The following is a 26,411-nucleotide window of genomic DNA, read 5'->3' on the forward strand; positions in this document are numbered from 1 at the left end:
GCCCACAGTGCCCACAGTGCCTGCAATGCCCACAATGCCCACAGTGCCCGCAATGCCCACAGTGCCCACAGTGCCTGCAATGCCCACAATGCCCATAGTGCCCGCAATGCCCACAGTGCCTGCAATGCCCACAGTGCCCCTACTTGCAGGAAGGGCATGTTTTCCACTCCTTTGGGGTCAGGCTTGGCCACGTCAGTTGTGTTGGTCAGAATTTCTGTGGAAAATCAAACTGTGTCCAGAGTCGTCTTGAGGCTCTGTCATAGCTCTGCTGTTAGTGGGCAGAACCATATAGGGCCTGTTTCTGCAGCCTGGGCTCCAGAGAGAGACCATGGAACATGGTGCCCCTGACCCACAGCCAGGATGGAATAGGAGCAGATGGTAAATGGACAACTTCGGTTGCTGTGAGCTACTGAGATTTGGGGCTGTTGTTACTGCAGCCTAACTCAGCAACAGCTGGTGTAGGAGTGGAAAGCGAGGAGTTGACCCCAAGAAGAGACTGTGCAACCAGTGTGTCAGGGGTACAAATGTGATTTACGGATTTCTACTGGTAGAAATGTCTGCCACCCCGACTTCTGCTGGGGGTGTGCTTCACACAGCCACACTAGCACCTCATCAGTGCACCTTTTACCCAGGTGCTTCTGCCTGCCTGCTGGATGCTGGAGCCCTTTCCCTGTGTCCCCCCGAGCTGGCCCTAGCGCCACTGTCCCCTCCCTTCTCTCACCTTCCTTCACTCCCTCTCATGGAGCACTCGCTCTGCACCAGGCTCTCTTTAGGGTCCTGTTAGGCAGACAGTAGTGAACAAGACAGATGATGGCCCCCCTAGGTTCACATCCAGGTCTGGAGTGTTGACAGCTTATGTAATTTGGATGTCCCTCTTTGAGAACAGGAATGCAGAATCGGAATTCTAGATACAAAACCAGGCACAGGGTCTGGAAGGACCTGTGCAAGTGAGGGCCCCGAGCTTATTCCTCACTAGCTCCACGGTGAACGCGCTAGTCAGGGGGAACTGTTGGTACAGGAAGAGATGACATGACACCCTGGGGGTAGGGAGAGCTCTGTTCACACTTAACAAGGTCATGAAACAGGAAGTAAGTGGGAGGCCCCTTTAGGCTGGGTGGTGACACTGTAGAATTTTATCTGAACCCTGTGATTCTGGAAAGCAGAAAAGGCTAAAAAATCCCCTGGCTCTTTGGGTCCTGGGAAACCGCTCCCCTGTGAGAACTCCCTTCCCTTGTGACTTAGGTAGGAATCACAGATGCCCCCCGGCCCCATCTAGGACCAGGCCTCCAAATCTCCGTTCTTTGCTCCCATTTTGGGATGAGCTGAACTTCTGTGTCCACTGATGGATCTGAACCAAACGCTGGTGAACCAGACAGGGGCTAAGCTCTCATCTCCCACCTGCAGAGCTGGGCTGCTGTCAGTGGCAGCCAGCCCTGCCGGGGGCACCTTCTCTGCTTTGCCTTCCCTGTGATCCCACCTATTCCTCACGGAGAGTTGTTTACCTCTCTCCCTTACCGTCCTGTGGTCAGTGCAGTCTGCCCCTAGAGCCAAGGGAGTGATGCCCTCGGGCAGTGCTTCCTTGAGCTTTTTATTTGGTGGTGGTCAAAAGAAGCCTCCTTGAAGGGAAGGTATTTAAACAGATAGGAGTGTGGTTTAAGGAGAAGCTAGATTCTGGGAAGTATTTCTGTGTTTAAAATGCATATTTTTATCCTAAAAGAAAAGAGAATGAAGAGGACAGGACTGTGGGATGTGCCTGGATTATTTAGAGGAAGGAGTTCAAGGAGCCAGACAGACACAGGAGGTAGCTGAGAGGAGGGAGCCAAAGTAGCCCCCAGCCCACGCAGGTGGGAGAGGGAGGGAAGTCAGCCAGTCCCCTCCACCGCCCAAACATTCTATTGAGTGCCTACCAGGTGCCCTCCCCTCCGCTGCACGGCCCTCGCCTTGCAGTCATAGAGACTATTTCAAACAGTGGTGCAACTCTGGCCATTCCCAAGCAGAGCCCACCTGGTTGAGGGCCCTGAGGAAGCCACGGTTTTACTTGAAATGTAATGGCAATAGCTGTCAACAAGGTGTGGGCAGGGGAAGGAGGAAGCCTCTTCCTGGAGAAAGTGGCCTGTGTACCAGCACCACCGCAAGGCCAAGGCCAGTGTTTGCAGGAAGTCTCACCTGGGGGATCAGGCCTGCTGAGCCGCGGTGGGCTGGGGCCGCCATCAGCCCCCCAGGCCGCACCCCAGCCCTAGCCCCACTGCGGAGCCCTGGCCCGTGGGAGGAGGCCGGTGAGGCCCACAGCTGGGTAGGGCCGGGCCTTGCTGGGGATTTAGACGCCATCTGAACATCCGTGGGGAGACCATGCAAGTGTTTCCACGGAGTAGTCACGTCAGATCCCCGCCTAAGTTTACACCCTTCCTGGGGCTGCGGAGCGGCAGCTACTGGGCGGCGGTGTCTGGGGACAGGAGGGAAGACTGCGGGCTGTAGGGCCCGGGTGGCAGGTGGGACGAGGGGGAGTCCGTGCGCTGGGTGGTCGCGGGCCCGGCGCCCGGGCGCTGACACGCTGTCCCCCGACGGCCGGGGGCGCAGGGCCGGCTCAGATCCAGGAGTGGGCGAGCAGCTCCCACAGCGTGGGCCAGGCGGGCTGCCCCGTGTAGGTTGGGACCGAGCAGGACTGGCCTCGCAGCGGCCAGGAGATCGTGGGCGTGCCCACTGGGCGGAGTGGGCTCCGCGCGGCCGGGGCCTGCCCACGAGTCCGGGGCGGGCCGGGGGCGTGTCCCCAGTCCAGGCCAGGCCTCTAGGCGTCCCCGGAGCTCTCCGGAAACGCTGCGGCTTGCGGGGAGGCGGCGGCTGCAGCTCGGGGCAGCAAGGTCGGGGCGGGGTAGCTCAGCCGAGTAGCTCGCGGCGCGGGCTCCGGGGGGCGGCGGGGCGGAGGCGCGCGCTCGGGTCGGCGTCGGGGGCCTGGGCCGGGACCAGGACGAAGACGTGGGGCCTGACCGCGGCTCTTCTCCCCGCAGGCTCGGTATGAGGCCCGACGCGGCGTGCAGAGCCCTGCTGGGCTGCCTCTGCTTGGCCCTTTATTGTCTGAGCGCTGCTTTTCGGTTCTCGAGGTGAGTTAAAGTTTGAAGAAGCCGGGAGGCGGGTGTGAGCGCGGCCTCGGAGGCGTCCGCGGGGGCCGATCCTACGCTTGGGTCCAGACTCGCCGAGGGAGGGGCGGGGCCCGGCACACCTGAGGCCCCCGAGAAGAGCGGGAGGCATGGGGCGGGACGGAGCACACCTGGGGGGACCCTGAGGAGAAGCGAGTGGAGAAGTGGGGCCGAGCACGCCTTAGGGGGACCTTATGGGAAAGTGAGTGGAGCAGGGTTGAGCACACCTGGGGTCCAGAGACGAGCCGGAGGGGTCGTGGGGGCTGAGGACACCTGGGATCCCCAGAAGAGCGGGAGGGGTCCTCGGAGGCTGAGGACACCTGGTGGGGATCCTATGGAAAAGGAGAGTGGGGGGGGGGCTAGCACCCCCCTTGAACTCCGGCCTGGAGCGGGAGCGGGAGCGGGAGTGGGACCTGGCCCGGTTCCTGCTCTGGAAGTTCTCAGAAGCCGTGGAGGGAAACTCATTTTTAGGTGTCAGCACAGCTTTGGTGAAAAGCTGTTCTTCCGCTTTTGAAGCTTCCTCTCTGCGTCCCGACCTCTGGGTCCCCTTCTGTGTCCTTCCCTTCTCTTGTGTCCCTCGCAGCTGCCCAGGCAAGTCCTTCAGGGGTAAACAGTGTTGCAGAGAGTTCCAACTTAATGCCATGGAGGGTATACCAAATTTTAATTATTTTCTTCCATTTGGGTAATGAGGGTTAATCATTTCATACTGACACGGTAGGTGGGTTTTGCTTTTTAATTATCACTTCTGTTTATCATATTTCCAGAAAGTGTACTTTCTGAAAAAACTACATTTATTTAGCTATTTTTTGGCCATAAAGCTAAGAGTCTCACTGGAGAGGCAGTAGGTGCTGATGGAGGGAGCTGCTAGTGTGACAGAATGGCTTGGGAAAGGGGGTGGAAATGTTTTGTCTTTTCAAAACTCTCTGACTTTCCTCCCTCCCTTTTTTTCTTGACAACTAAAACCTACTTGGCTGCCTCAGGCCAGTGGTCGCAGGGGCAGGGATGTCTTTGTTCTGTGGAGGGAATCTGGAGGTCCCAAGATCTTTTTTCCTGAAATCCGGGAAGAGGTCACAAGATTGTCTTAGCTGAATTTGGGATAAATCCAGACAGAGGACACAAAATTGTCTTAGCCCAAAATGGGATTATGGGATTGCTCAGTACCTTTAAAAGCCCTGTGTTGTTCAGAAGGAGGACGCTGGTATTTTTTTTTTTTTTTTGACCCAGTCTCAAGCTGTCACCTTGGGTAGAGTGCCATGGCATCATAGCTCACAGTAAACTCCAACTTGGACTCAGGCGATCCTCTTGCCTCAGTTTTTCTATTTTTTGTAGAGACAGGGTCTCGCTTTTGCTCAGGCTGGTGAACTCTATCCACCTGTCTTGGCCTCCCAGAGTGCTAGGATTGTAGGCATGAGCCACTGCCCCGGGCCAGGATGCTGGTATTTTTTTGAGCCGCCTCATTTGCTGACAAATTAATAAATTTCTCTTTCCTTTTCCACAAACCACTTGTCCTGTTTTCTCATGTGGCCTTAGGTGAGGCACGCTGAGCTCTCTGTACTAGTTCATACCCAGGTGTGGGGCCTCAGAGCTGTCTCTGTTTTGCTGTTTGCTCACCTGCAAATTAGAAATAATAATAACACCTGCCTCAAAGAGTTACATAGTGTCAGGAGAAATCAGTTGAGGTATAGAACGTGCTTAGAATGATCCATAACCCATAGTAAGCAATGTTAGCTAAAGACTTTAGGCCAGGGATGTCCAACCTTATTTTTTTCTCTGGTGCAGAGTGGAGGAAGAGTTGTCTTGGGCCACACATTAAATACACAAACATTTGTAATCCCAGCACTCTGGGAGGCCAAGGCAGGAAGATTGCTTGAGCTCATGAGTTCCAGACCAGCCTGAGCAAGAGGGAGACCCTGTCTCTGAAAAATATCTGGGCATTTGGACGCCTGTAAGTCCCAGCTGCCCAGAAGGCTGAGGCAAGAGAATTGGAGGGGTCGAGGTTTGAGGTTGCTGTGAGGTGATACCCCAGCACTATACCCAGGGCAAGAAAGTGAGACTCTGTCACAAAAATAGATAAATAAATAAATATACAAACATTAAGGAAAGCTGATAAGCAAAAGAAAAAAAAATCCATGCATACTTTTCATGATATCTGACACCACTGATAAGCAAAAGAAGGCCTCAGCATGAGCAGAGGCCCCATGGGCTGCAGTTGGACACCCCTGCTCTAGGCTGTGATCTGTGGTACCACCCACCACCCCCAACCCTCATTATTGATGCAGTTGAGCTGACAGGTTTGGGAGAACACACTTGATTCAGACCCAGAGGGCTTCATAGATCAGCAGGCATTTTCTCAAGTACTGACTGGGTTTGAAAACCCGTGGTTTTTCCTTCTTTGCTTAGTGATCTTTGGCTTTATCCCTCCAGTGCCTTGTTGGCAGGTGGGGGATTCTACATCACACCTGCTTGGATTGTAGATGGAGAATTTGTTTCAGGTGTGTTCTGTTTTTGTGTTTGTTTGTTTGTCTTGACAGTCTTACTCTGTCACTCTGCGTAGACTGCCATGGCATCAGCCTAGCTCACGGCAACTTCAGACTGCTGGGTTCAAGCATTCCTCCTACCTCAGCCTCCCCAGTAGCTGGGACTACTGGGCACCAACTAATTTTTATATTTTTAGTAGAGACAAGCTCTTGCTGTTGCTCAGACTCATCTCAACTCCTGAGCGCAAGTGGTCTGGCGACTTCAGCCTGCCAGAGTGCTGGGATGACAGGTGTGAGCCGCTGTACCCAGCCAGGTGCTCTGATCTTGAGGGTGTGACCTTCTATCCTCACTTTCCATCTATGTAAAGTGAGGTATTTGCGCCTGGTAGGCCTCGAATGCTTCTCCCAGCTCTACTTCTCATGCTGCAGGTTGCCTCTTTTTTCCTTTTATACCGAGAGCATCATTAGTTAAGACTTACAACCAGGTTTTCGTGGCATCATAATTGTGAATTCTATGCATGTTCAACAGTACTCAATTATTTATAAAAGCTAATGTGTAACAACATAATCTATTTCTCTTTGACTCTTTCCTTTTAAATTTTAATTTATCCTGAAGTATCAGCTTGCGTTACATTCTTGTGTTGCTGCAGACATTTTTCATTTATGGAGTATTTTTGCAACTTGCACTTTCTTCTTTAATCTCTTTGTATGTTAAGCCTTGAAAATATGGGTGGAGGCCTCCTGCTGACGAGCTCTGAGTGTGGGAGCTGATCCCTCTGGTGAGCCCCAGAGTGAGATGAGTCTCCGTTTTCAGACTGTGGTGCAGAGCTGCCCACAGGTGTGCTCTGGAGAACCTCTGACGCAGTGTGGTGCACATTCTATGCTCTAGGTGACAGGCCTAATGGCATCTGAAGTAGCTGAAGGACACTAATTTAGCATAGAAGCAAGTGAAGCTAAGTGCCAGGTGCTGTGGTGACAAGAAACAGCCCTATGCTAGTTTAGGTCATGTCTTGCTGCTAAGTAAGTTACAAAACCTTCCTATATTCAGGGCCTTGTGGGTCTCACAGATGCGGTTAAGGAGTCTTGGGTCTGTGTTTTGTTGAGCTTCCTTAGGAGAAGGTGCTCCCACTTGCTGACCCTCCTCCAGGTGGCCCTCCCTGCTGCACCTGCTCTGCAACCCCTGCCCTACTGTCCTGCTCTGTCCTGCCCTGCCCTGTCCTGTCCTGCCACCTCTATTCCTGCCACTTGATGCTGTAGGACACTGTGTTCTCACCTGTGGGGTCACTGCCTTCCTCACCTGGGTATGCTCTCCAAGGGGGCAGGGTCTTTGGGCGGGATCCCCAGGTGTTCCACTTGAATAGATGGATGGGAGGATGGATTATTTTGTTTTTTCTATAACTTTAAAAATTCTTGAAAAATAAGTTCCTTGTCTTTTAACAGTGACACCCATGAGTGGAAAAAGCTAATCATGGTTCAACACTGGCCTGAGACAGTGTGTGAGGTAAGTCTGCCCTAACCCAGAAGAGGGAGTTGGTATGCCTGTGTGCCCACCCCAGTGCCCCTGTTGTAAGCTGGAGCTTTGGCTCTGGGAGGGCCATGTGCCAGTTTCCTAGGGTCGCTGCAGCAGAGCACCCCAAATTGGGTGGCATTGGGCCTCAGAAATGTTGTCTCACAAGATTGGGAGACCAAAGGCACCAGCAGGTTGATTCCTCTGGAGCAGCAGTTCTCAACCTGTGGGTTGTGACCCCTTTGGGGGTCGAATGACCCTTTCAAAGGGGTCGTCTAAAACTGTCACATACACCCCGTACAAATTCAGGTGTATGAAAATGATTTTATGGTTAGGGGTCACCACAACATGAGGAACTATATTAAAGGGTCTCAGCATTAGGGAGGTTGAGAACCACTGCTCTGGAGGGTCTGTGGGAGAGTTTGCTCTGTGGCTGTCTCTCAGCATCCAATGGGGACCAGAGGTCCTTGGCATCACCCGACCGACCTCTGTTGCCTCCTTCACATGGCATCCTCCACGTCGTATCTCTCTTTTTAAAAGGACACTGTGACTGGATTTAGGGCCCACCCTAAGCCAGTATGGCCTCATCTTAACTTGATTGTATCTGTAAAGACCCAGTTTCTAAATAAGGTCAGACTCACAGGTATGGGGGTTAAGGTGTGGCTGATCTATGAAGTCCTCCAGGTCTGAATCAAGTGTGTTCTCCCAAACCTGCCAGTTCAGCTGCACGATTGCTGGGGGGGTAACACGGAGCCAGTTCAGCCCACAGCAGCCCTCACTTCTCCCTTCCCTCTGTGTTACTGGAGTCTTAATAAAGTCTCAGTGGACACATGATGTACACCTGTCGTCCCAGCCACTTGGGAGACTGAGACAGGAGGATCACTTGGGCCCAAGAATTCTAGTGCAGCCTGGACAACATAGGGAGACCCCATTTCTAAGAAAAACAATGAAGTCTGCCGTGAGCAGAAAGGAGGTGCAGCCCATTCCTCGCCTCTGTCACTCTGCTTGGCACCAATGACACCCTTTTCCCTGCCAGGTTGGCCACCCCTCTGTGGCTGTCTTGCTCTGTGGCCCCTGTCCTTTTAGGGTATCAGCGCCAGCCCCTTCCTGTCAGGGCACTGTCAGCCAGGGGACCCTGCCTCAGCCTCCTTCCGCAGGGCCTGCTCCATCCTGGTGTGCAGAGCCAGTCCTGACATGATTATCCCACAGCATCTCACATCCTACTGAGTTCCTCGATGCTGTTTCTGAGGTTGGGCTTGAGGGCTTTAAATTCTGAGGCCTTTTAGTTACTGTGAGACAGAAGCAGCCTGTGGTGGCTGTAGAGTGGGGCTATTCTGCGTGTTTCAGGAGTGCACAGGCCTTGGTTTTGCCTCTAGCATGGTAATGGTAGGCTCTTCTCCTTCCTCACTAAAGAACTGAATATCTTTCTGTGACAAATGAGGATGCAGTTCCTCTGTCCGCCCCACGTGTGATCTGGACCCTGTTTCTAACGCTGCCTGGTGACCTTGGGATGTGCTTTCAGCTTTGCAAAGTTTACAGCATGTTGTCTGTGGAGCTGGTGCTTTGCTCTGGGGGGTAGGGGATGGTGGGAGTGGCATGGAGTTGAGTGTGCTGGGCACTGCTGGCCCCTACGGTTGGTTCCTAAGGAAGGACAGGTGTATGGACAAAGAGCTGGAAACCAGTGCATTCTTGGCCAGCCCTGGAGGATCTGCCTGCGGGCCTGAGACCTGGGCACTTGTGTGGCCCTGTGTGTGAGGGGGAAGGGGGAGAGCTGTGTACTGATGGAATAAATGTGATAACCTGTGGGAGAGGGCTTTCCTGCCTTGAGGCTTTAGAAGTTAAAAAGAAAAAAAAAAATCAATGACTAGCAAAATGTCACGCCCCCCCCCCCCACCGTGAGGCGTGCATTAAGTTATAGGTGCTGGGTCTGTCCTGGTCTCCACCAAGTCCTGGGCACTTGGCACTGCCCCTGAGAGGCCGGGGAAGGCTGCTGACGTCCCTCTGATGTGCCGTGGAGACGTGTGCAGGGGCTGCGCTTTGAGCAGGACAGAGACCATGTGCTGCTGGCTTTGCCTCTCACCAGCCCTGGATCTGAATGACACCAGCCACTCTGGATGGGTCTCCTTAGGGATAGAGTTGGAATGTGGGCAGAGGTGAAGCGATGACCTCTGCCACCCTGTCCTGCACCTGCCGCCCAGCGGTTCTGCAGCAGGGGCCTCTCACCTGCGGGGTAGGTGCCCCACCTGCGGCAGACCCTCCCTCATTTCCAGAACAGCCCTGAAAAGAGGCTGCCTCCACACAAGACTGGGGGACAGGAGCGTGCACCCCAGCTGCTCCTCCCTGGCTGCAGCTTCTGCTGCTCACAAGCTGCCCTCCCCCACGTGGGGCTGGACGAGGTCTGGTCTCTCCCAGTCTGATGTTCCAGATACACTTCTTGAGGGTTGTTCATTGTGGAAAATCTCCATTTTAACTCAGCTATTGGTAGGTTCCTAAACAGTATTACACTGTGCTTTTATTTTTATTATTAAGTTTAAGGATACATTCCTGTTCTTATTTTTTTGGCTCCAAATTTTCAAAACTTATTATTTCACTAATGGATGTTGACTTGGTACCTGAGTGAGCTTAACAGGTATTATGAACCTTTTGTTCTTAAATATTTAATCTAAATTATACAGTAGCTGAAGTATTCTTTGGCAAATGGGAGGGTTTCCATCGGATTGAATTAATTTGTGAGCACATAAAAAGAACAAAAATAGCTATTTATTTCTGTTAATTAAATTGAGGATTGGATCAGTGTAACCTGGTTTCTTATACCCTCAATGATCCCCCCAAACAGATAGATAGAGGATTGGCTTAGAGCTTCCAGCCACAGTATAGTTTCCTCATGAATGTACTGCTAGAATGAATTTATTATGAATAAACTTGGTAATGATCTTGGGTTAACTCTGTACCTGATCTTATTGGTATATGTTGAAAGAAGTAGGGTTACTAAATGTATTTTAGTAAACAGTGAACCAATTACTTTGTGTCTTTTCTCTCTAGGAAATTAAAAATGACTGTAGAGACCCTCCAAATTACTGGACAATTCATGGATTATGGTGAGTATCTAATACAATTAAAACTACACAGTCTGGGGCCGCGCCTGTGGCTCAGTGGGTAGGGCACCGGCCCCATATACCGAGGGTGGCGGGTTCAAACCCAGCCCCGGCCAAACTGCAACAAAAACTAGCCGGGCGCTGTGGTGGGCGCCTGTAGCTACTCGGGAGGCTGAGCAAGGGAATTGCCTAAGCCCAGGAGCTGGAGGTTGCTGTGAGCTGTGATGCCACGGCACTCTTGCACAGTCTGAAGAAGTGAACTTGGAACTCTAGCTTGAGCATACTCGTAGTACTTGTACTTGTTATTTTTGTTAGGAGTTTATTTAGTAGATTAAATCCTTAAGTTTTTTTTTAGTCTTTCTGACATAACCTTAACTCTCTTGTTGTTCAGTTCTGCTTTTATAGATTAGTAACAATTTAAATGTGTGTTTAGTTTTCTGGGTACGTTTTAGTAGTGTACGTGACTAAACGTACGTTAGTACGTTTTTAATTCAGAAAACTAAATTCTCATTTTGTTTTTCTTTTGGGTTCTAATATAAATAAATACGTAGGAATAAACAGCATGCGTCGATATTATTCACACTTCATTGGTGCTGAAATTCGCTTTTCTGGTTTTGTCTGTGTTCTATTTTGTTACCTCTCTGGTATTTTAGGAACCCATCTGGTCTGTGCACACACTTGTGTTAAGCCGCATGTCACATCGATTTGCCCTGCTGCAGGGGGCCACGGAGGCTTTGACTGGCACCTGCTGGCTCCCAGGAACAGGACCCAGTAGAGAACAAGCTGGGGCCTGGGGACTTGTCTTGTGTTTCACTTTCTTCCCCTGGCTCTGAGGTGATGGTGACACTTCTGTTTTAGTGCTTTTTTGAGCTTTGCTGGATGGTTTCTCTTCTCTTTTGTCCTCAAAGGTGGGAGTGTGTTTCTGCTGAGAATACTGTGTCATTTCTGCAACTGGAGCAAAAATTTCATCCACTAGGGGTGAAATCCTGCTGGTTTTAGATTGCCAGGCCGGCCTGGTGACACTGGAGACCTGTGCTCTTCCCAGCCCTCTTGAGGCTCTGGATGGTCAGGGTCTTAGGAAGTAGGTCAATGACCTGGTGAACTAACCAGCATCGAGAGAATGAGAGTCCATATGTCCAGAATCCGACAGGTGAGCATAGAATTAAAGCTCAAAAGCTGGGCATGCTAGTGTGATCACAGCTGCCCAGGAGGGCTAGTTGAATACGTCATCTTGCTGGGTTCCCCCACCCCAGAGATGCAGACTCTGGAGGGGAGGCTGCAGAGGTCAGAAGTCTCAGGGCCTCTGTGCTGGGAACCAGCTGAGGCCACTTCCAGCCCCTGCAGGGCTGATCCAGAAGCTCCCAAGATGAGTCTATTTGTTGGGCTTCATTTATGAAATTACATTGCATTATTCCTGGACAGTTTGAATACACTTTATTTTCCCTTCAAAAGAAACTCAAACTGTGACTATTTGTATCTGAGCATTCTTTCTAAGTCTAAGTTTATAGACTTGTGTGGGATCGGGAATTCTCAATAACAATTTCTCTTTTGATCTTTTGCAGAATTTAAAGAGTTTTCTAATGTCATGTGGGAGTCACACCCAACAAGACTAATATTTCTTATTTTGTTAATTTGAATTTCAAGGCCTGATAAAAGTGAAGAATGTAATCGATCATGGCCCTTCAATCTAGAGGAGATTAAGGTATTAACTTTTAATTATATTTCTGTCGTAGAATATTGAACTAGGTTACATCTTTTCCTCACAAGTATACTTTCCAAATCATGTTTAAATTATGGGTCATGGCCAGGCATGGTGGCTCATGCCTGTAATCCCAGCACTTTGGGAAGCCAAGGCAGGAAGACCACTTGAGACCAGCAGTTCAAGATCAGCCTGGGCATTACAGTAAGACCCCATCTCTACAAAAATGTCAAAATCAGCCAGGTGTGGTGGTATGTGCCTATAGTCTCAGCTGCTCTAGAGGCTGAGGTGAGAGGATTGTTTGAGCACAGGAGTTTGAAGCTGCAGTGAGCTGTGATCATGCCGTGGCACTTAGCCTGGGCAGTGGAGCAATACTTTGTCAAAAAAAATTAATTAATTAAAATAAAATTACAGGGTCATTACTGTATTCACCAGGATCGAGCCCCTGGCCCTGTTTCAGTAATTATTGATAATCTAAACCTCACAAGTTAGAAGAAAACTGACCTTGCCCCTCCTCTGTCCTGGGCCCAGTCATGAGAGGCTGAGATGGGAGCTAAGCTTGCCCAGGCTGCATAGACCCGGACACCTGTCTGCTGGCACCAGTCCATCCCCAGTCCCCCAGGATGTTGAGTGCAAGAGTCTGGGCAGCACGGGTGTACTGGCACCGCTTCTGACATCTGTGTCTCCCAGAGGAGGCATGTGGTGCCTGGGGCTGTCTGCTGTGGCTGAGGGTGGGCAGGTTTCTGAGCAGGGAGGAACCTTCCAGGACAAAAGCTCTTATTGAGGAATAAATAATAAGGCTAGAGTTTATGAGTGGTATTGGCAGAAATTCTCAGAGAAGCTCCTACCTCATGTAGATATATCTTGTTTTCATTTATTTATTTATTTTTCTAAGACAGAGTCTCACTCTATTGCCTGAGGTAGAATGATGTGGTCTCATAGCTCACAGCAACTTCAAACTCTTAGAACTGAGCAATCCTCTTGCCTCAGTTTCCCAAGTAGCACCTGCCATGATGCCTGGCTAGTTTTTCTTTGTTTTGTTTTTTTTTTAGTATAGACAGGGTGTTGCTCTTGCTTAGGCTGCTCTCAAACTCCTAAGCTCAAGCAGTCCACTTGCCTTTGTTTCCCAGTGCTGGGATCACAGGCGTGAGCCACCACACCCGGCCCAGAGTGCTGGGATTACAGGCATCAGCCACCGCACCTGACCACATTTAAATATATCTTAAACACTTTATGCAGAATAAGCATAGCATCATTTTACTCACTTCATATTAAAAATTAACAGAGCTGCCGGGAACAGGGGCTCACACCTGTAATACCAGCACTTGGGAGGCTGAGGCAGGTGGATTGCCTGAACACACAGGTTCAAGACCAGCCTGAGCCAGAGTGAGACCTCATCTCTAAAAAACAGCTGGGCATTGTGGCCGGTACCTGTAGTCCCAGCTACTCAGAAGGCTGAGCCAAGAGAATCACTTAAGCCCAGGAGTTTAAGGTTGGTATGAGCTGTGATGCCATGGCACTCTACGAAGGGTGACAAGAGAGACCCTGTCTCATAAAAAAGAAAGCAGAGCTCAATTCTTTGAATGTATAGATTTGTCAATTTTGCCTTCTAGTTTTGAGTTTATGATTTCTTACATGGACTTTTTAAAAAAATTATGTGTAGGATCTTTTGCCAGAAATGAAGACTTACTGGCCTGATTTAATTCATCCGTCTCCCAATCGCAGCCGTTTCTGGTAAGTCTGCTCTTAGTGGAGCCTGTGGGAAGCGTGGGTGACAGATGGGGACTTGTCTTCTGAGGCTGAACAGTTTGAGCAGCTTTTTCCTAGAAATGATTCTGTTATGCCATTGTTGGTGCTTTTCTCCAATGGATAAAAAAAAAAAAAAAAAAGTATGTGATAATCTATGTGTCATCTTATTTCTTTACATTAAGATTTTTGTCTACCAGCCAGGTATGGTGGCTCATGCCTGTAATCCCAGCACTCTGGAAGGCCGAGGCAGGTGGATTGCCTGAGCTCAGGAATTGGAGACCAGCCTGAGCTAGAGCGAGGCTTCATCTCTAAACATAGCTGGGTATTGTGGCAGGGGCCTATAGTCTCAGCTACTTGGGAGGGTGATGCAAGAGAATTGCTTGAGCCCAGGAGTCTGAGGTTGCTGTGAGGCCATGGTACTCTACTCAGACTCTGTCTCCAAAAAAAAAATTCTCTACTGAGGTTTAACAAAGTTAAATGCTGGCATGTCTAAGGATTAGTCCAAACCAGACAGGGAATATTTCTGATGGAAATTGTGCTGCTGTCTTAAAGTATATTTTAAAAAATGATACACCTTAAAATAATAATCTCCTTCCTGTGACTTGGGGAGAAGAGAACGTGTGACTCACCCGAGGCTGAGGCCACCACACTTTACCCTGAGACACCTGGAAGTGGAGCAGGAGGTAAACCAGGGCAAAACTCGGGGTTTCATTCTAGATAGCTTTTTAAATTATTGCTTTTTTTAGTAAATAAATTGATATTTCTTTTATGTGCATTTTGTTAACTGAAAGTGACTCTTTATTTTCTCTATCCACCTCCAATATGGCAATTTATGACTGAAATTACAACTAATTAGATTTTTCCCAAAAGGATTAATTTATCCAGAATTTTTTTTATATACGATTTACAGGAAAATTAAAAGTAAAATTTAGAAAAATGTGACAGGGTGCAGTAGCTCATGGCTATAATCCCAGCACTCTGGGAGGCCATGGCAGGTGGATTGCCTGAGCTTACTAGTTTGACACCATCCTGAAGGACAGTGGGACCTTGTCTCTAAAAATAGCTGGTGTTATGGTGGGCGCCTGTAGTCCCAGCCACTCAGGAGGCAAGAGAATCACTTCAGCCCAAGAGTTGGAGGTTGCTATGAGCCATGATGCCAGGGCACTCTACCAGGGGTGACATAGTGAGACTCAATCTCAAAAAAGAAAAAAGTTTAGAAAACTTTTTAAGACAAAGTGGATATGGCACACCTCTTGGGTGAGGGATACAACTGCAACTTGGCCTCTACCTGACAAATGCAAACAATATAACCTAATCACCAGTACCCTGACGTTCATCTAAAGTAAAATAAAAACAAAATGGAGTAAAAGTTTCGTCTCTCTTCCTGCTTCATCATCGTTCACTGTGACATTTCACTAGAGCGTATGTGGCAAGGAAGTGGTTTTGGGGCCACTGACCCTGCACTATAGATCGAAATCACCCTTCAGTAAAAAGAAACAATCTGTATAAAAATGTCAGTTGTTCTACGCACATTGCATTCTGAAAAATGGTTTCCAAATAGATACTAGCTATGAGTTTGGAGAGGAGGAAACCAGGAGAAAAGATACACAGAGGATGCCAGAAGAATGTGTGCATATTGTAAGAAAGAAAAAAACTGTATCAGAATTATAATACCCAAGTCATTTTGATTTTTGCAATTACAAGAGTTACCAAATAGTGGCTCAGCACCTGTACCTCAGTGAGTAGGGCGCCAGTCACATACACCAAGGCCAGTGGGTTCGAACCCGGCCTGGGCCAGCTAAAACAATAATGACAACTGCGACCAAAAAAATAGCCAGATGTTGTGGCAGACGCCTGTAGTCCCAGCTACTTGGGAAGCTGAGGCAAGAGAATCGCTTAAGCCCAAGAGTTGGAGGTTGCTTTGAGCTGTGACACCAGGGCAGTCTACTGAGGGTGACAATGTGAGACTCTGTCTCAAAAAAAAAAAAAAAAAGATTTACCAAATACAGTGTACAAGGTAACAAGTGTTATTGGTATACATTGAGTGTTGTAATTTTAAGTTTTTACATTCTTACCATGTGTGTACATTTTTTGGCACCCTCTGTATATATACCTGCACAGTATACTGCAAATGACTCGATGGTAACTGAGTAGACAAAGGATGATGTTCCAGTTGTTACGATGTTCTGTGATAGAGTCAGGCAGATTTTAGCAAAATGGCTTAAGATAAATCAGCAAGGCCTTCTGTAAGCTGAATCTTTGACATTTAATCAAAACAGTATAGGCAAAGTGTACATTTACTTTTGACCTCTAAGAATCCGTATTTTTCAGGTTGAATAGTTGAGTTATATACTGGAGCATTTTTTTGTTCTGAGTGACAAAGATTAACCTCACGCACTAATTAACACACACAAGTGTTCCCAGTACAACACAGCAACCGTGAGGAGCTGCTCTCTGGGCTGTGTCTTCATCGTTCAGGTCACCGAATGCTTCCCAGCAGTGTCCTTGGGACGCCACCACCACAGCTCCTGTCACTGGGGAGGGCAAGCCTCTGCAGATTTTTTCCTTTTTAATCTAAAATATCATAGAATCAAATATGCAATGTAGGGGGTCTTGGTATTGCTTGGTAATACTGAGGTAATTCCCTAAGTCTAGTCATTTTGAAAATACTAATGTATATAGCCCTGTGCAAAGTAGGGTATTTTTGGTTTGTTTTTTGAATCTTAGAAGAAAATGAACCAGATTTGGGAAATCCTTATGTTGGTGCCACAGCCTCACTGTGGGATGTGTGCAGCCCTAGGGAGCCACTGTCCCGGCAGGAGGGTGGCTGCTAACATCTGCTCTGGCATCCGCCGCACTCAGTGAGAGAGCCAGGGCATCTGTGACATGGGGCGGGACACAAGGCACTTGGGATAGGTGATGACACTTTTTTTATTTGAGACAGTCTTACTTTGTCTCCCTCAGTAGAGTGCTGTGGTGTCACAGCTCACAGCAACCTCAAACTGTTGGGCTCAACTGATTCTCTTGCCTCGGCCTTATGAGTTGCTGAGACTACAGGTGCCTACCACAACGCCCAGCTATTTTTAGAGACAGGGTTTCCTGAGCTCAGGAGATCCACTCACCTTCACCTCCCAATGTGCAGGATTACAGGCATGAGCCACACGCCCGGTCCTGACACTTTAGATAGTAAATGAAAAATGTTCATTTCAAATGATGTGTGTGATTAAATGTTTTGAACTACATTAGTATCAATACTTTAATATATTCTTGTCTCTATCATCTATTGAGTTAAGCTTGTTCCAGAAATAATAGTAATTGACATTTACTAGATTTGTATTGTTAGCTAAGAACTGTTTTTGGGGCTATGAACCTCGGTGAAGTCGCAGTCTAGCTACGCTGAGGTTTGTCTGCTGAGTCCACGGCTTCCTGCACCATGCCGATGATACTGGGTTACTGGGACATCCGCGGGCTGGCTCATGCCATCCGCCTGCTCCTGGAATACACAGACTCCAGCTATGAGGAGAAGATTTATGTAATGGGGGACGCTCCTGACTATGACAGAAGCCAGTGGCTGAAGGAAAAATTCAAGCTGGGCCTGGATTTTCCCAATCTGCCGTACCTAATTGATGGGCCTCACAAGATCACCCAGAGCAATGCCATCCTGCGCTACATTGCCTGCAAGCACAATCTGTGTGGAGAGACAGAAGAGGAGAAGATTCGTGTGGACATTTTGGAAAACCAGACTATGGACACCCGCATGCAACTGGCCAGAGTCTGCTACAGCCCTGACTTTGAGAAACTGAAGCCCGACCTCTTGAAGGAAATCCCTGAAAAGATGAAGCTTTACTCGGAGTTCCTGGGGACACGTCCATGGTTTGTGGGGGACAAGATCACCTTTGTGGATTTCCTTGCTTACGATGTCCTTGACATGCACCGCATATTTGAGCCCAAGTGCCTGGATGCGTTCCCTAACCTGAAGGACTTCATGGCCCGTTTTGAGGGCCTGAAGAAGATCTCTGCCTACATGAAGCGTGGCCAATTTGTCCAAGGCCCCTTGTTTGGAAAGATGGCAATGTGGGTCGGCAAAAGATAGGGTTCTGTGATACCAGGAGATGGGCGATGGAGCCAGCACTGTGCCTGCCGCCTGAGGCCCTGGAGAATAGCCAGATTCCCTTCACTGCCTGGCACCAGCCTTTTTGTTCCTTTATGTTTCTTTCTTCTCTTTTCTCCTCCTCAAGGCCTTATTGGCACCCTTTTTCTAATCTGACCTTTCCTCATGCAGGCTTCACCTCTACACTTTCCTTCCTCAAAGTCTCCCTTATAACATCACCTGTTCCTGTCCTAATGCCAGCCTAACCATCTTTCCCATCAGTGCTTGTCTGTGCTTTCAGAAGCCCGAATGGACCCCAAGTTTCTCAGCATTGCCCTGAAAGGTCAGGACTCCCTGGTGTGCAGGCCCTGCCCCTTGGCTGGATCTTGGTCTGATGCCTAATAAAGCCTAAACACACACACACACAAAAAAAAAGAACTGTTTTTGGTTGTGTAAAAGCAGCTTGCCTGTCTCTGCTCACTGCTGATAGCGTCTCTGTGGGGTAGGTTCCAGATCATTCCTGTGTTATAGAAACTAAGTGACCTATAATTCAAGTTATAATTCAGTGGGTTTAAAAGCCTGTCCCTTCTCTATACCATAGAATATGGGAAGTTACCAGATAATTCACTCTGGGAACTACTCCAGATGAAGACCTTGTGTTCTATTTACAGTTTGATTAGTCTGAGAGATTTACATCCCTTGTAGTTATATAAAACTGGTATTGTGGATGAATTTTACTAATGATTTAATGCACATTTAGATTTCATTTTTTGAGAGACTGCATGTGAGTGCTTTATAAAAGGTTATTTATTAAAACTTCAAGAATTAATATAAAGCTGAGGAAGCCTGATGCCCCACCTTGTTTATGCACATCCCAGCGGCAAGTCCAGTCATTCGGAATAAGTTGTCTTTGGGAATTGATTAGATGGGGGTGCAGTGGGGTGGCAAGGGCCTTGGCCCCAAATCAAGCAAGGATTCCAGCTCAGGCTCCGGGACTCCTGGCTATGTGACGCCCTGGCTACATGACCTTCCACAGGGCACCCAGCCCTTCTGAGCTTGAGCTTCACCATTTCTCAACTAGCAATGATATTTTTTACCTTGCAGTGTTGTGAGAACCAAATGAAGAATGTGAAAGAGTTTGTTAAACTTGAATCTGCAATGCAATGTAGAGAATTACTCAGTGCCCATATTTTTCTGGGATGTAAATCACTGTTCTTTTGCAGACCTTTTGTTAGGCTCTTTTGTGATATTTTCATCTTTTGTGGAATGGCCTGTTAACTATTAAAGACTAGTAGAGGCTGCGATGGGGGTGGGGGGCCTGTCTTGCAACCCACCATCCTGCTTTCCTCGGCTAGTGGGTGGTAGTGCTCTGAAATTCCCTGGCTGGAAGCCTCAGCTCCCGCAGGAGACCGCACATGGCTTTGTGAATGGTGGGTCTTGGAACACTGCATTTCTTTTTTTCTCAGCTTTGATTTGTTGTTAATTGAACAAGCTGTGATTGCAGAAGTGAATTGGAACTGATTGTCTGATTGTGGGAAACATAATTGCCTGTGTTGTGAATTAGGAATTTTATCCTTCCTACTTTGTATCAGAAATGACATGCCTCCTACCTGTGAATAGTCTGCTGAGAGAAAACATGGTTGAACATTTTCTATTGTGAGTTAGTTTCATTACTTTTTAACTGGACATCTTTTAAATCCTCTCAGGAAGCATGAATGGGAGAAACATGGGACCTGTGCTGCCCAGGTGGACGTCCTCAACTCCCAGAAGAAGTACTTTGGCAAAAGTCTGGCTTTGTACCAAAAGCTGGACCTGAACAGGTGCGTCCCAGCAGGTCCCCTGTATTGGAGCTGCCTGGAGGGCGATTGAAGGGAACGAGTGTAGACCACACTGCCCACCTGGACAGCCCCGTCGTATGCTGGGTGCCTTGAAATACAGCTAGTGGAATCAATTCTGAGAATACTCGAGGCCCACCAAGTCTTTTTGGACCATTCCAGAATGAGACCACACAGGGGCTACACAGGCTGCCTTCTTGTGTTTTAACCTAATGGCAGACAGTGAGTTGTTCCCCAGGTGCACAGGGACACTGACAAGGGGTAGGGAATTCTGACAAAACGAATGACATAAACAAGATAGTTTCAGTCTTTGGATCTTTGCTGTAGAGCTGGAAGAAACAGGAAGGAGATGGTAGGCAAGGATCCTTTAAACCCTAGAAATTGCACAAACCCATATGAACTTGCCCCTGCCTGCCCTCACCTCAGTTCTAGAGATCGGGAGCATGTTGTCACCACTCAGGCCAGTGAACACTAAAACAAAAGGCCAGCTGACCGCCTGTCAGAGTCTGGTCACCAGAGAGCCCTGGCCTTGCCCTATCTGAACATTTCTGCCTTGCCAGCCTGTTCTGTAGTTTCTCTGACCTTCTCTGCAAGAGGTCATCACAAGCTAGGGAACTGGTTGTCAAAAAGCAGCACAGAAGATTGTGCAGCCTTTTCCTTGCTGCCTGTAATTTGTACAGCTTGTCTCAGAGCAGTTCTCCTTCAAATCAAAATAATATCAGGCGCCTTTGCTAATCAACTGTATTTGAGTTGCATGAGTCAGAGCTGCTTAAAAGATGAATAAGCCTTGCTGGTCCTCAGACACGCACCGCGCGTCCTCTGCCCACAAAGGCCTCTCCCAGGATGGGCTCCTGGGTCGTTTTAATCAAAGGGGTCTGACGGCTAGGGTTTGAATCAGCCGGATCACGGGCACTATACTGGAGTGGACAGCATCTTTGGGGGCCCCAAAATTACAAATCAAAGAGTACCCTGCAAATCAATGTTTAACATCACCAGCTTTCAGAGCACGCAGCTTGATGGAGGGTCTGCCATGAATGGTTCTACGATCTGGTTATCTAACCTCTCCAGGTTTTATTTCCGTGCATTAAGGTTAATGATGGGGGTCACTGTCAGTCCTGGAGTTTCTTCCAGCTTGCGTTCTGCGTTACTGAGCACACACACTAAGCAGATTTGGCTACGTGCTGCAGATCGTACGCATTTTGGTCTGTGCCCAGTTTCCATGTCTGTTGTACAGGTGCGATCTGATCTGTGTAGTTTCATCTGTGGGCTTTTCATAGCGGAGGCAGCGTTATCTTGTAGTAAGAGCGAGAAGGAGACCTTTCCTCACCCAAAAGCATGGACGGTAAATGCTTCCAAAGCCATCATGAGGGTTACCTGAGGGGACTCCACAGTGTCTCCTGGGGCTCAGAGACCTGCATTTAGTGAGAAACTGTCATCAGTGGAAGATGACAGAGAGGAGCACTTTGGAGAGGGCAGGAAGAGGCCCTGTTTCCACAGGCCGATCTCATGGCCCCAATTCTGCCAGGAAGGATGAGTTCAAGCTCACTCTGCAGCTGGTTTATTAATCAAATGCAAAAAAGGAGAAGTGGGTACTGCCGAGAAATTTTTAAGCAAACTATCTAAATAACTTATCAAGTATTGATTAAGTAGCTCCTATTTATACTTTCTCACACTCAGTAGCTTTTCTGCTATGGTTTGGGCATGGTGCATCCCTACCAAACTTCTTATTGAAACTGATCCCCAGTGTTGGTGGTGGGGCCCAGTGGGAAGTGTCTGGGTCTTGGGGTATATCTAGACTCTTCATGTCTGGCCTGGTGGCCTCCCTGGGGGGATTATTACTTCTTATGGGAGCTGGTGGTTAGAGCCTGGCCTCCTCTGCCATGAGCTGATGCAGCACCAGAGCCCTCAGCAGAGGCTGAGCAGGGCCAGTTCTGCTTCTGACACCTGCAGAAAAGCCAGCTGGAGGGAACCATCAATCTGTCCTTGTTAACGGATGTGTGGCCTGAAGCAATAGGAGAAAAAGGGAAATACTTTCCTTTAAGCATATCTTATTTTTTACTGTGAAATACAGGTTTAGAAAGAACACAGGAGGTGGACTTTCATCCTACAGCTAATTTTTTAATTTAAATTTTAGTGTGCTCCTGAAGTTGGGGATAAAGCCATCTATCAATTACTACCACGTGAGTCTTGCTTTTGCTGCTTCTCTGATGTGTGTGTGTGCGCCAAGGACGCCCAGACGGCCATGTCATCCAGCGGGTGACAGGCAGGCTGCAGAGGGACCAGCACCCACCCTGCTGCTGCTTCACTTTGATGCTTTAAGGGAGCTTATTTAGATTTGTTTTTAGTCATATTGACTATAAACTGGAGACTCCTCAGACCTGTGATTTTGAAGCACAGGTTCACGGCCACATGGTGAGCACTGTGTGCCCCAGGTCCTTGGGTGGAGGGAGACAGGTGGACTGTGCATTTTGGAAAAGCACATTCAGTTTTATAATGTTATGTTTAAGGAAAAAAAAAAAACAAATTTCTTTCTTGTTTTCCTGATAAAACTGATTTGTTTTGTGATGAAGCATAGAAATTTAAGCATGCCCGAATCTTATTTGTTGAGGACGTGCAAAGCGTAGTTGCTTCCAGCTCTGAGTTGCCTCTTTGGTGAAGACAGTTCTGCTGGCGCGCAGATAGGCCCGCTGGGACCCTGGTGCCTTGTGCTGCCACGGCATAGCAGCAGCACAGACAGATAGGTCACCCGTAAAGCCTACCACATTGGCTAATTGGGCCTTTACAGAGGTCTGTGGACTCTCACACTCTGATATGAGAAACACATCAGATTCACTGGGTTGATTTTTGAGTTTATCATCAGATGTGGATCTAGAAAGCTGAAAGTCTCGACAGTTCTGGGGTCATGGCTGGACCCAGAACAGGTGCTTCGGTCTCGAGGGAGTGTGAAGTCAGTGGGCAGGCTTGTTCTGCTCTCAGTGGTGTCTGCTTGGCTGCGCAGCTGGTTTTCTGGTTGATCTTTTCCCCCCCCTCCATGGAGAGTGGGGTGGAGGCAAAGGGCCCCTGAGGAGGAAGCCGGTCAGCTGCCCTTGCACGCCCTGTGAGCTGAGTGTCCGTAGGGCCCCTTCTGTCCTGTCTGGACTCCAGTGCAAATGGATAAGGAGGACGTGCCTCAGAGCTGTGCCCGTGATCAGAGGGCAGGTTTCTGACGTCTTGAGAGCTGCAGTCGATACCACAGCAGAGCCTTCGTGCACTGGGGGCATCTTCTCAGGGGTGGGAATGGAGGTGTGGGGGTAACTTAAGCAGGATCCTGCCCCGTGAAAGCCCTTTGATTTATGGTCTGGAGGTTTTAGGTTTTTGCATCCAGCTCCAGCCACAGGTCTGTTCCCCTGTTTTTTGGGCAAATCAGTGCTGCTGGACCACCCAGGAGAGCTGCCCTAATGAGTTGAAATGGGAGGAGTGTCCTGGGGGTGCTGAGTGGGACTAGGGAGGGAACAAACACCTGGGAGCTGGAAGGGGTGCAGTGGGGGTGTGGCCCTGAGCACCCCCGCAGCAGGCGCAGCGCAGGCCTCTGAGCAGACCTGGGTCTTTGCCTGTCACTGAGGTTCTCTGGTGGTGGGAGGAGAGGCACTGAGACCTTTTAGGGAGGCCCACGGTGAGGGTCGACTGGCATGTGTGCAGCCGGAGAGGAGGGTGTAGAGCCTGGACGAGGCTGATGGGAGAGAGGTGAAAGGCGTCTGTGCGTGACCCTGCCCTGGACCTCCATAGAGTGAGATTTGTTGGCATGAAGACCTCAGCAGGGTGAGGGTGATCAGACCCAGCCTGGACAGTTTGAATCTGAGGTCTCTGTAAGGTCCGGGAAGAGAGGAGTGGACTCAGGGGAAGCCCTGGGGTGGGAGAGAAGGCCCCAGCACAAGGCAGTGGGACCTCAGCCTGCAACTGGACAAGGTAGTAGGGAGGGAGGTCCAGTGGCAGGTGCCCTGGAGGCCTGCAGGGAGAGGCAGGGGCTATGGTGTCCCTGGGGAGGTTCGGGGTAGGAGATGTGAGGTAGTGGCAGTGGAGGGTTCTGAGTTTGCAGGTCAGGGTGGGAAGGTGAGTGTCCACAGCCTTTCTTCCGTGAAGTAGGTCGTGTTCCCCATGGGAAGGGCAGAGGGGGCAGAGGTTTGGGGTGGATGGAGCCGAGATGAAATAGGTATCAGTGGACGAGGGTGGCTGTGGCAAGTGGTAGTCTCAGTAGGACGAGGTGGAGGGGAGGGCCGGCTGCTCACCACCATTGTGGACAAAACAGGAAGAGAGGGGGTGATGTGGGATCTGGTGGCTGGAGCTGATTTGCGGTTCTTCTCCTGAGGCGCCCAGTCTGCTCTGCCGAGGGGAGGGCAGAGCCCGCCAGCACCCGCTGCGTGTTGTGTCAACGCTCTGGGTAGACCAGAGCTGCCGGAGTTCTTCCACTGAAGTCTCATCTCTAACACATTTTTATTTAATGTCAGGTTAGAGACTTTGAAGATGCCCTTACCAGAGTATACGGAGTGATACCCAAAATCCAGTGCCTCCCACCAAGACAGGTCAGACGTGCCATTTTCCGTCCTTTCTGTGTCAAGAAGACAAGTCTTACTTTTCTGACAGCCTGTCTTCACCAAGGGCTTCCCAGGGCCAGGGTTGCATTTGTGCTTGTGTGTGCGTGTCCCTGTGTGCTCGTGTGTGTGTACACTGGTGTGTGCACTGGTGCGTGCACAGGGCTGTCTGTATGCACGCGTCTGTGTGTCCCTGTGTGCTTGTGTGTGTACACTGGTGTGTGCACTGGTGTGTGCACAGGGCTGTCTGTATGCACGCATCTGTGCATACAGGTGTGTGCTGTGTGCATGTGTCTGTGTGTGTGCAGGCACGTGCTGTGGACAAGGTTCTCTGACCGCATATGATGTGGGCTGGGGCTTGTTTTCTTGCTTGTTCCTGACAAGAATATTCCTGATCTGGACAGAAGGTGGAGAAGGGAGCAGTTGTACAGGAGTCCCCGGTATACACATGAGACAGGTCCTGTGGGTTTGTTCTTATGTTGAATTTGTGTGTAAGTTGGAACAGGTGCATTTACCTATTACCCGGTACAGCCTCCGATCGTAATTGTGACTGGTACATCAATCAGATGTTTATAACTCGGGACTGCTTGCAGCTGAAACCCCCGTTAGACACTTCTGAGTGTTTCTGCTGCTTGTGTCAGTCATTTAATTACCTGTCCAGGTTGCAGGCACGTGTCTGCTGACTGCTGCCACTCACGTTCCTTCAGCAGCAGGGTGCCACACACCTGTTCACCTGCACAAATCACTTGTGACATCTTGTGTGTGTAGCGGTGTCTGCGCAGGTGTGGAAAGTGCTTATGAATCTTTTCTAAGACAACAGCTGCCAGGCTGGGCTCTGGAGGTGGTTGGGAGAGCCCTAAGCCAAGCTCCTGTCCCAGCCCCATCTCTGTTGCCTCCAGTCTCCCCCTGCAGCTCACCCAGCCACCTGCTCAACAAGTAGGTCTGTCTCCAGTGCCTGGAGTCTCAGATCTGTGCCTTGCTTTAGTCACCTCACAGTTAATTCTAAAACTGCTTTACTATAACCCCATGATGATCGGTCCGTGTCCAAACTCTAAAATGTCTCTTCTGTTTGATGTTTAGGGTGAGGATGCACAGACAGTCGGTCAGATCGAGCTTTGCCTGACCAAAGAGGACCAGCAGCTGCGCAACTGCTCCGAGCCGGAGGAGCTGCTGCCCCCCACACGGGAGGCCTGGCTGGCCAGGGCTGCTCAGAGCCGGGGGCTGAGGGTCTGTGAAGATGGCCCAGTCTTCTACCCCCCACCTAAGAAGAGCAAGCGCTGATGCCCACATTGGGGAGTATTACGCTTTAAAGTACAGGAGAAATTCACAAACCATTGCTTTCTGAACACTCCAGAGTGAAGCCTTTTGTTTTTAATTCTTTCATAAATAGCAAGCCTTTTGTTGTTTAGCTTTTTTCCTTTAATGCCTGTGAATTGATTTTTGTTCCTATAGAAATGGGCCGGATGTGGAGCCAGTGGAGAGAAAGGGGCCTCCCACGCCTGAGGCTGCTTTGTGTGTGTGCCGGAGCCGTGATTGTCGAGCTCCTCAGCACCTTAGAAGATCACACAGGGTCCTCTGTGTTTGGGGGCAGGGTGTGGGCTCAGGGAACCGTCCTGCCTGAGTGTTCTCATAGAGCCTTTGCCCCTGTGTGGGGTCTTCTCAGGAGAGGGGCTCTGCTCACGTGGGGGCCCAGGCTGGTGCCCCAGTGCCCAGGGCTGCTCTAGCTCAGGGTTGGGTTCCATGTGGCCAAAGACCTCAGAACAGGGTTCCCTTGTCAGCATCTGCCTTGGAGTGGGCACAGGCATGTCCTTGAAGGAGGACGTGTTCTCATGCTCCCAAGGGATCTGAGTCACAGAGCAGCCACCCGCTGCCCCGTCCAGTCAGTGATGCCCTTCTGGGCCGCTCCTGTTCTCTGTGAAAGACGCAGGTTGGTTTCTGTCAGGCCTGGCTATCTTCTCAGGATGCAGCTGGATCAGCCTGCTAGTGAGTATTTAGAAATGGAAATGTGGCCCTATTCTGGATATACTATATATAATATAGTATATAATCGTATTATATCCTGAATGGGTAAAAGTGCAACCTGCCACCTTTAGGTGGTGGGTTCTGGATCCCTAGAAGCCTGCTCCTCGACAGGGCAGGGCACAACACCCCGGCTCTTCTGCCAGTGAGGCTGCCCTGGGCGGCGGGATTTCACCCAGACAGGAGCGGGTCTGGGCAGTGAGCACTCTCTGTGCCTTATTAAACCTACCTTTCACTA

The 26,411-nt window shown here is 49.5% G+C and overlaps 2 protein-coding genes across 2 annotated transcripts; both read left to right on the forward strand.

The window, feature by feature from the left end:
• Nucleotides 1-2,829: 2,829 nt before the first annotated feature.
• On the forward strand, nt 2,830-26,411 carry RNASET2 (ribonuclease T2). The gene is made up of 10 exons (XM_003792421.3): nt 2,830-2,858; nt 3,006-3,098; nt 7,052-7,112; nt 10,161-10,216; nt 11,858-11,915; nt 13,576-13,646; nt 19,458-19,571; nt 21,721-21,766; nt 24,071-24,145; nt 25,235-26,411. Exons 2-10 carry the CDS (start codon nt 3,013-3,015, stop codon nt 25,433-25,435), a joined length of 768 nt encoding a protein of 255 aa, XP_003792469.1. The 5' UTR covers nt 2,830-2,858; nt 3,006-3,012; the 3' UTR covers nt 25,436-26,411.
• LOC105887236 (glutathione S-transferase Mu 1-like) lies at nt 17,014-18,168 on the forward strand. The gene has a single exon (XM_012806748.2). It carries the CDS (start codon nt 17,095-17,097, stop codon nt 17,752-17,754), a length of 660 nt encoding a protein of 219 aa, XP_012662202.1. The 5' UTR covers nt 17,014-17,094; the 3' UTR covers nt 17,755-18,168.

This window comes from Otolemur garnettii, unplaced genomic scaffold, assembly GCF_000181295.1.
Source record: "Otolemur garnettii isolate 467f Iridium unplaced genomic scaffold, OtoGar3 scaffold00056, whole genome shotgun sequence".
Taxonomy (NCBI): Eukaryota; Metazoa; Chordata; class Mammalia; order Primates; family Galagidae; genus Otolemur; species Otolemur garnettii.

What these genes read in the sequence shown, in the direction of transcription:
- RNASET2 (XM_003792421.3), top strand. Translation starts at nt 3,013, where the DNA reads ATGAGGCCCGACGCGGCGTGCAGAGCCCTGCTGGGCTGCCTCTGCTTG. An exon ending in TGGACAATTCATGGATTATG is followed by an intron (nt 10,217 to 11,857) that starts GTGAGTATCTAA and finishes TTGAATTTCAAG; the next exon opens with GCCTGATAAAAGTGAAGAAT. An exon ending in CAAAAGCTGGACCTGAACAG is followed by an intron (nt 19,572 to 21,720) that starts GTGCGTCCCAGC and finishes TTTAAATTTTAG; the next exon opens with TGTGCTCCTGAAGTTGGGGA.
- LOC105887236 (XM_012806748.2), top strand. Translation starts at nt 17,095, where the DNA reads ATGCCGATGATACTGGGTTACTGGGACATCCGCGGGCTGGCTCATGCC.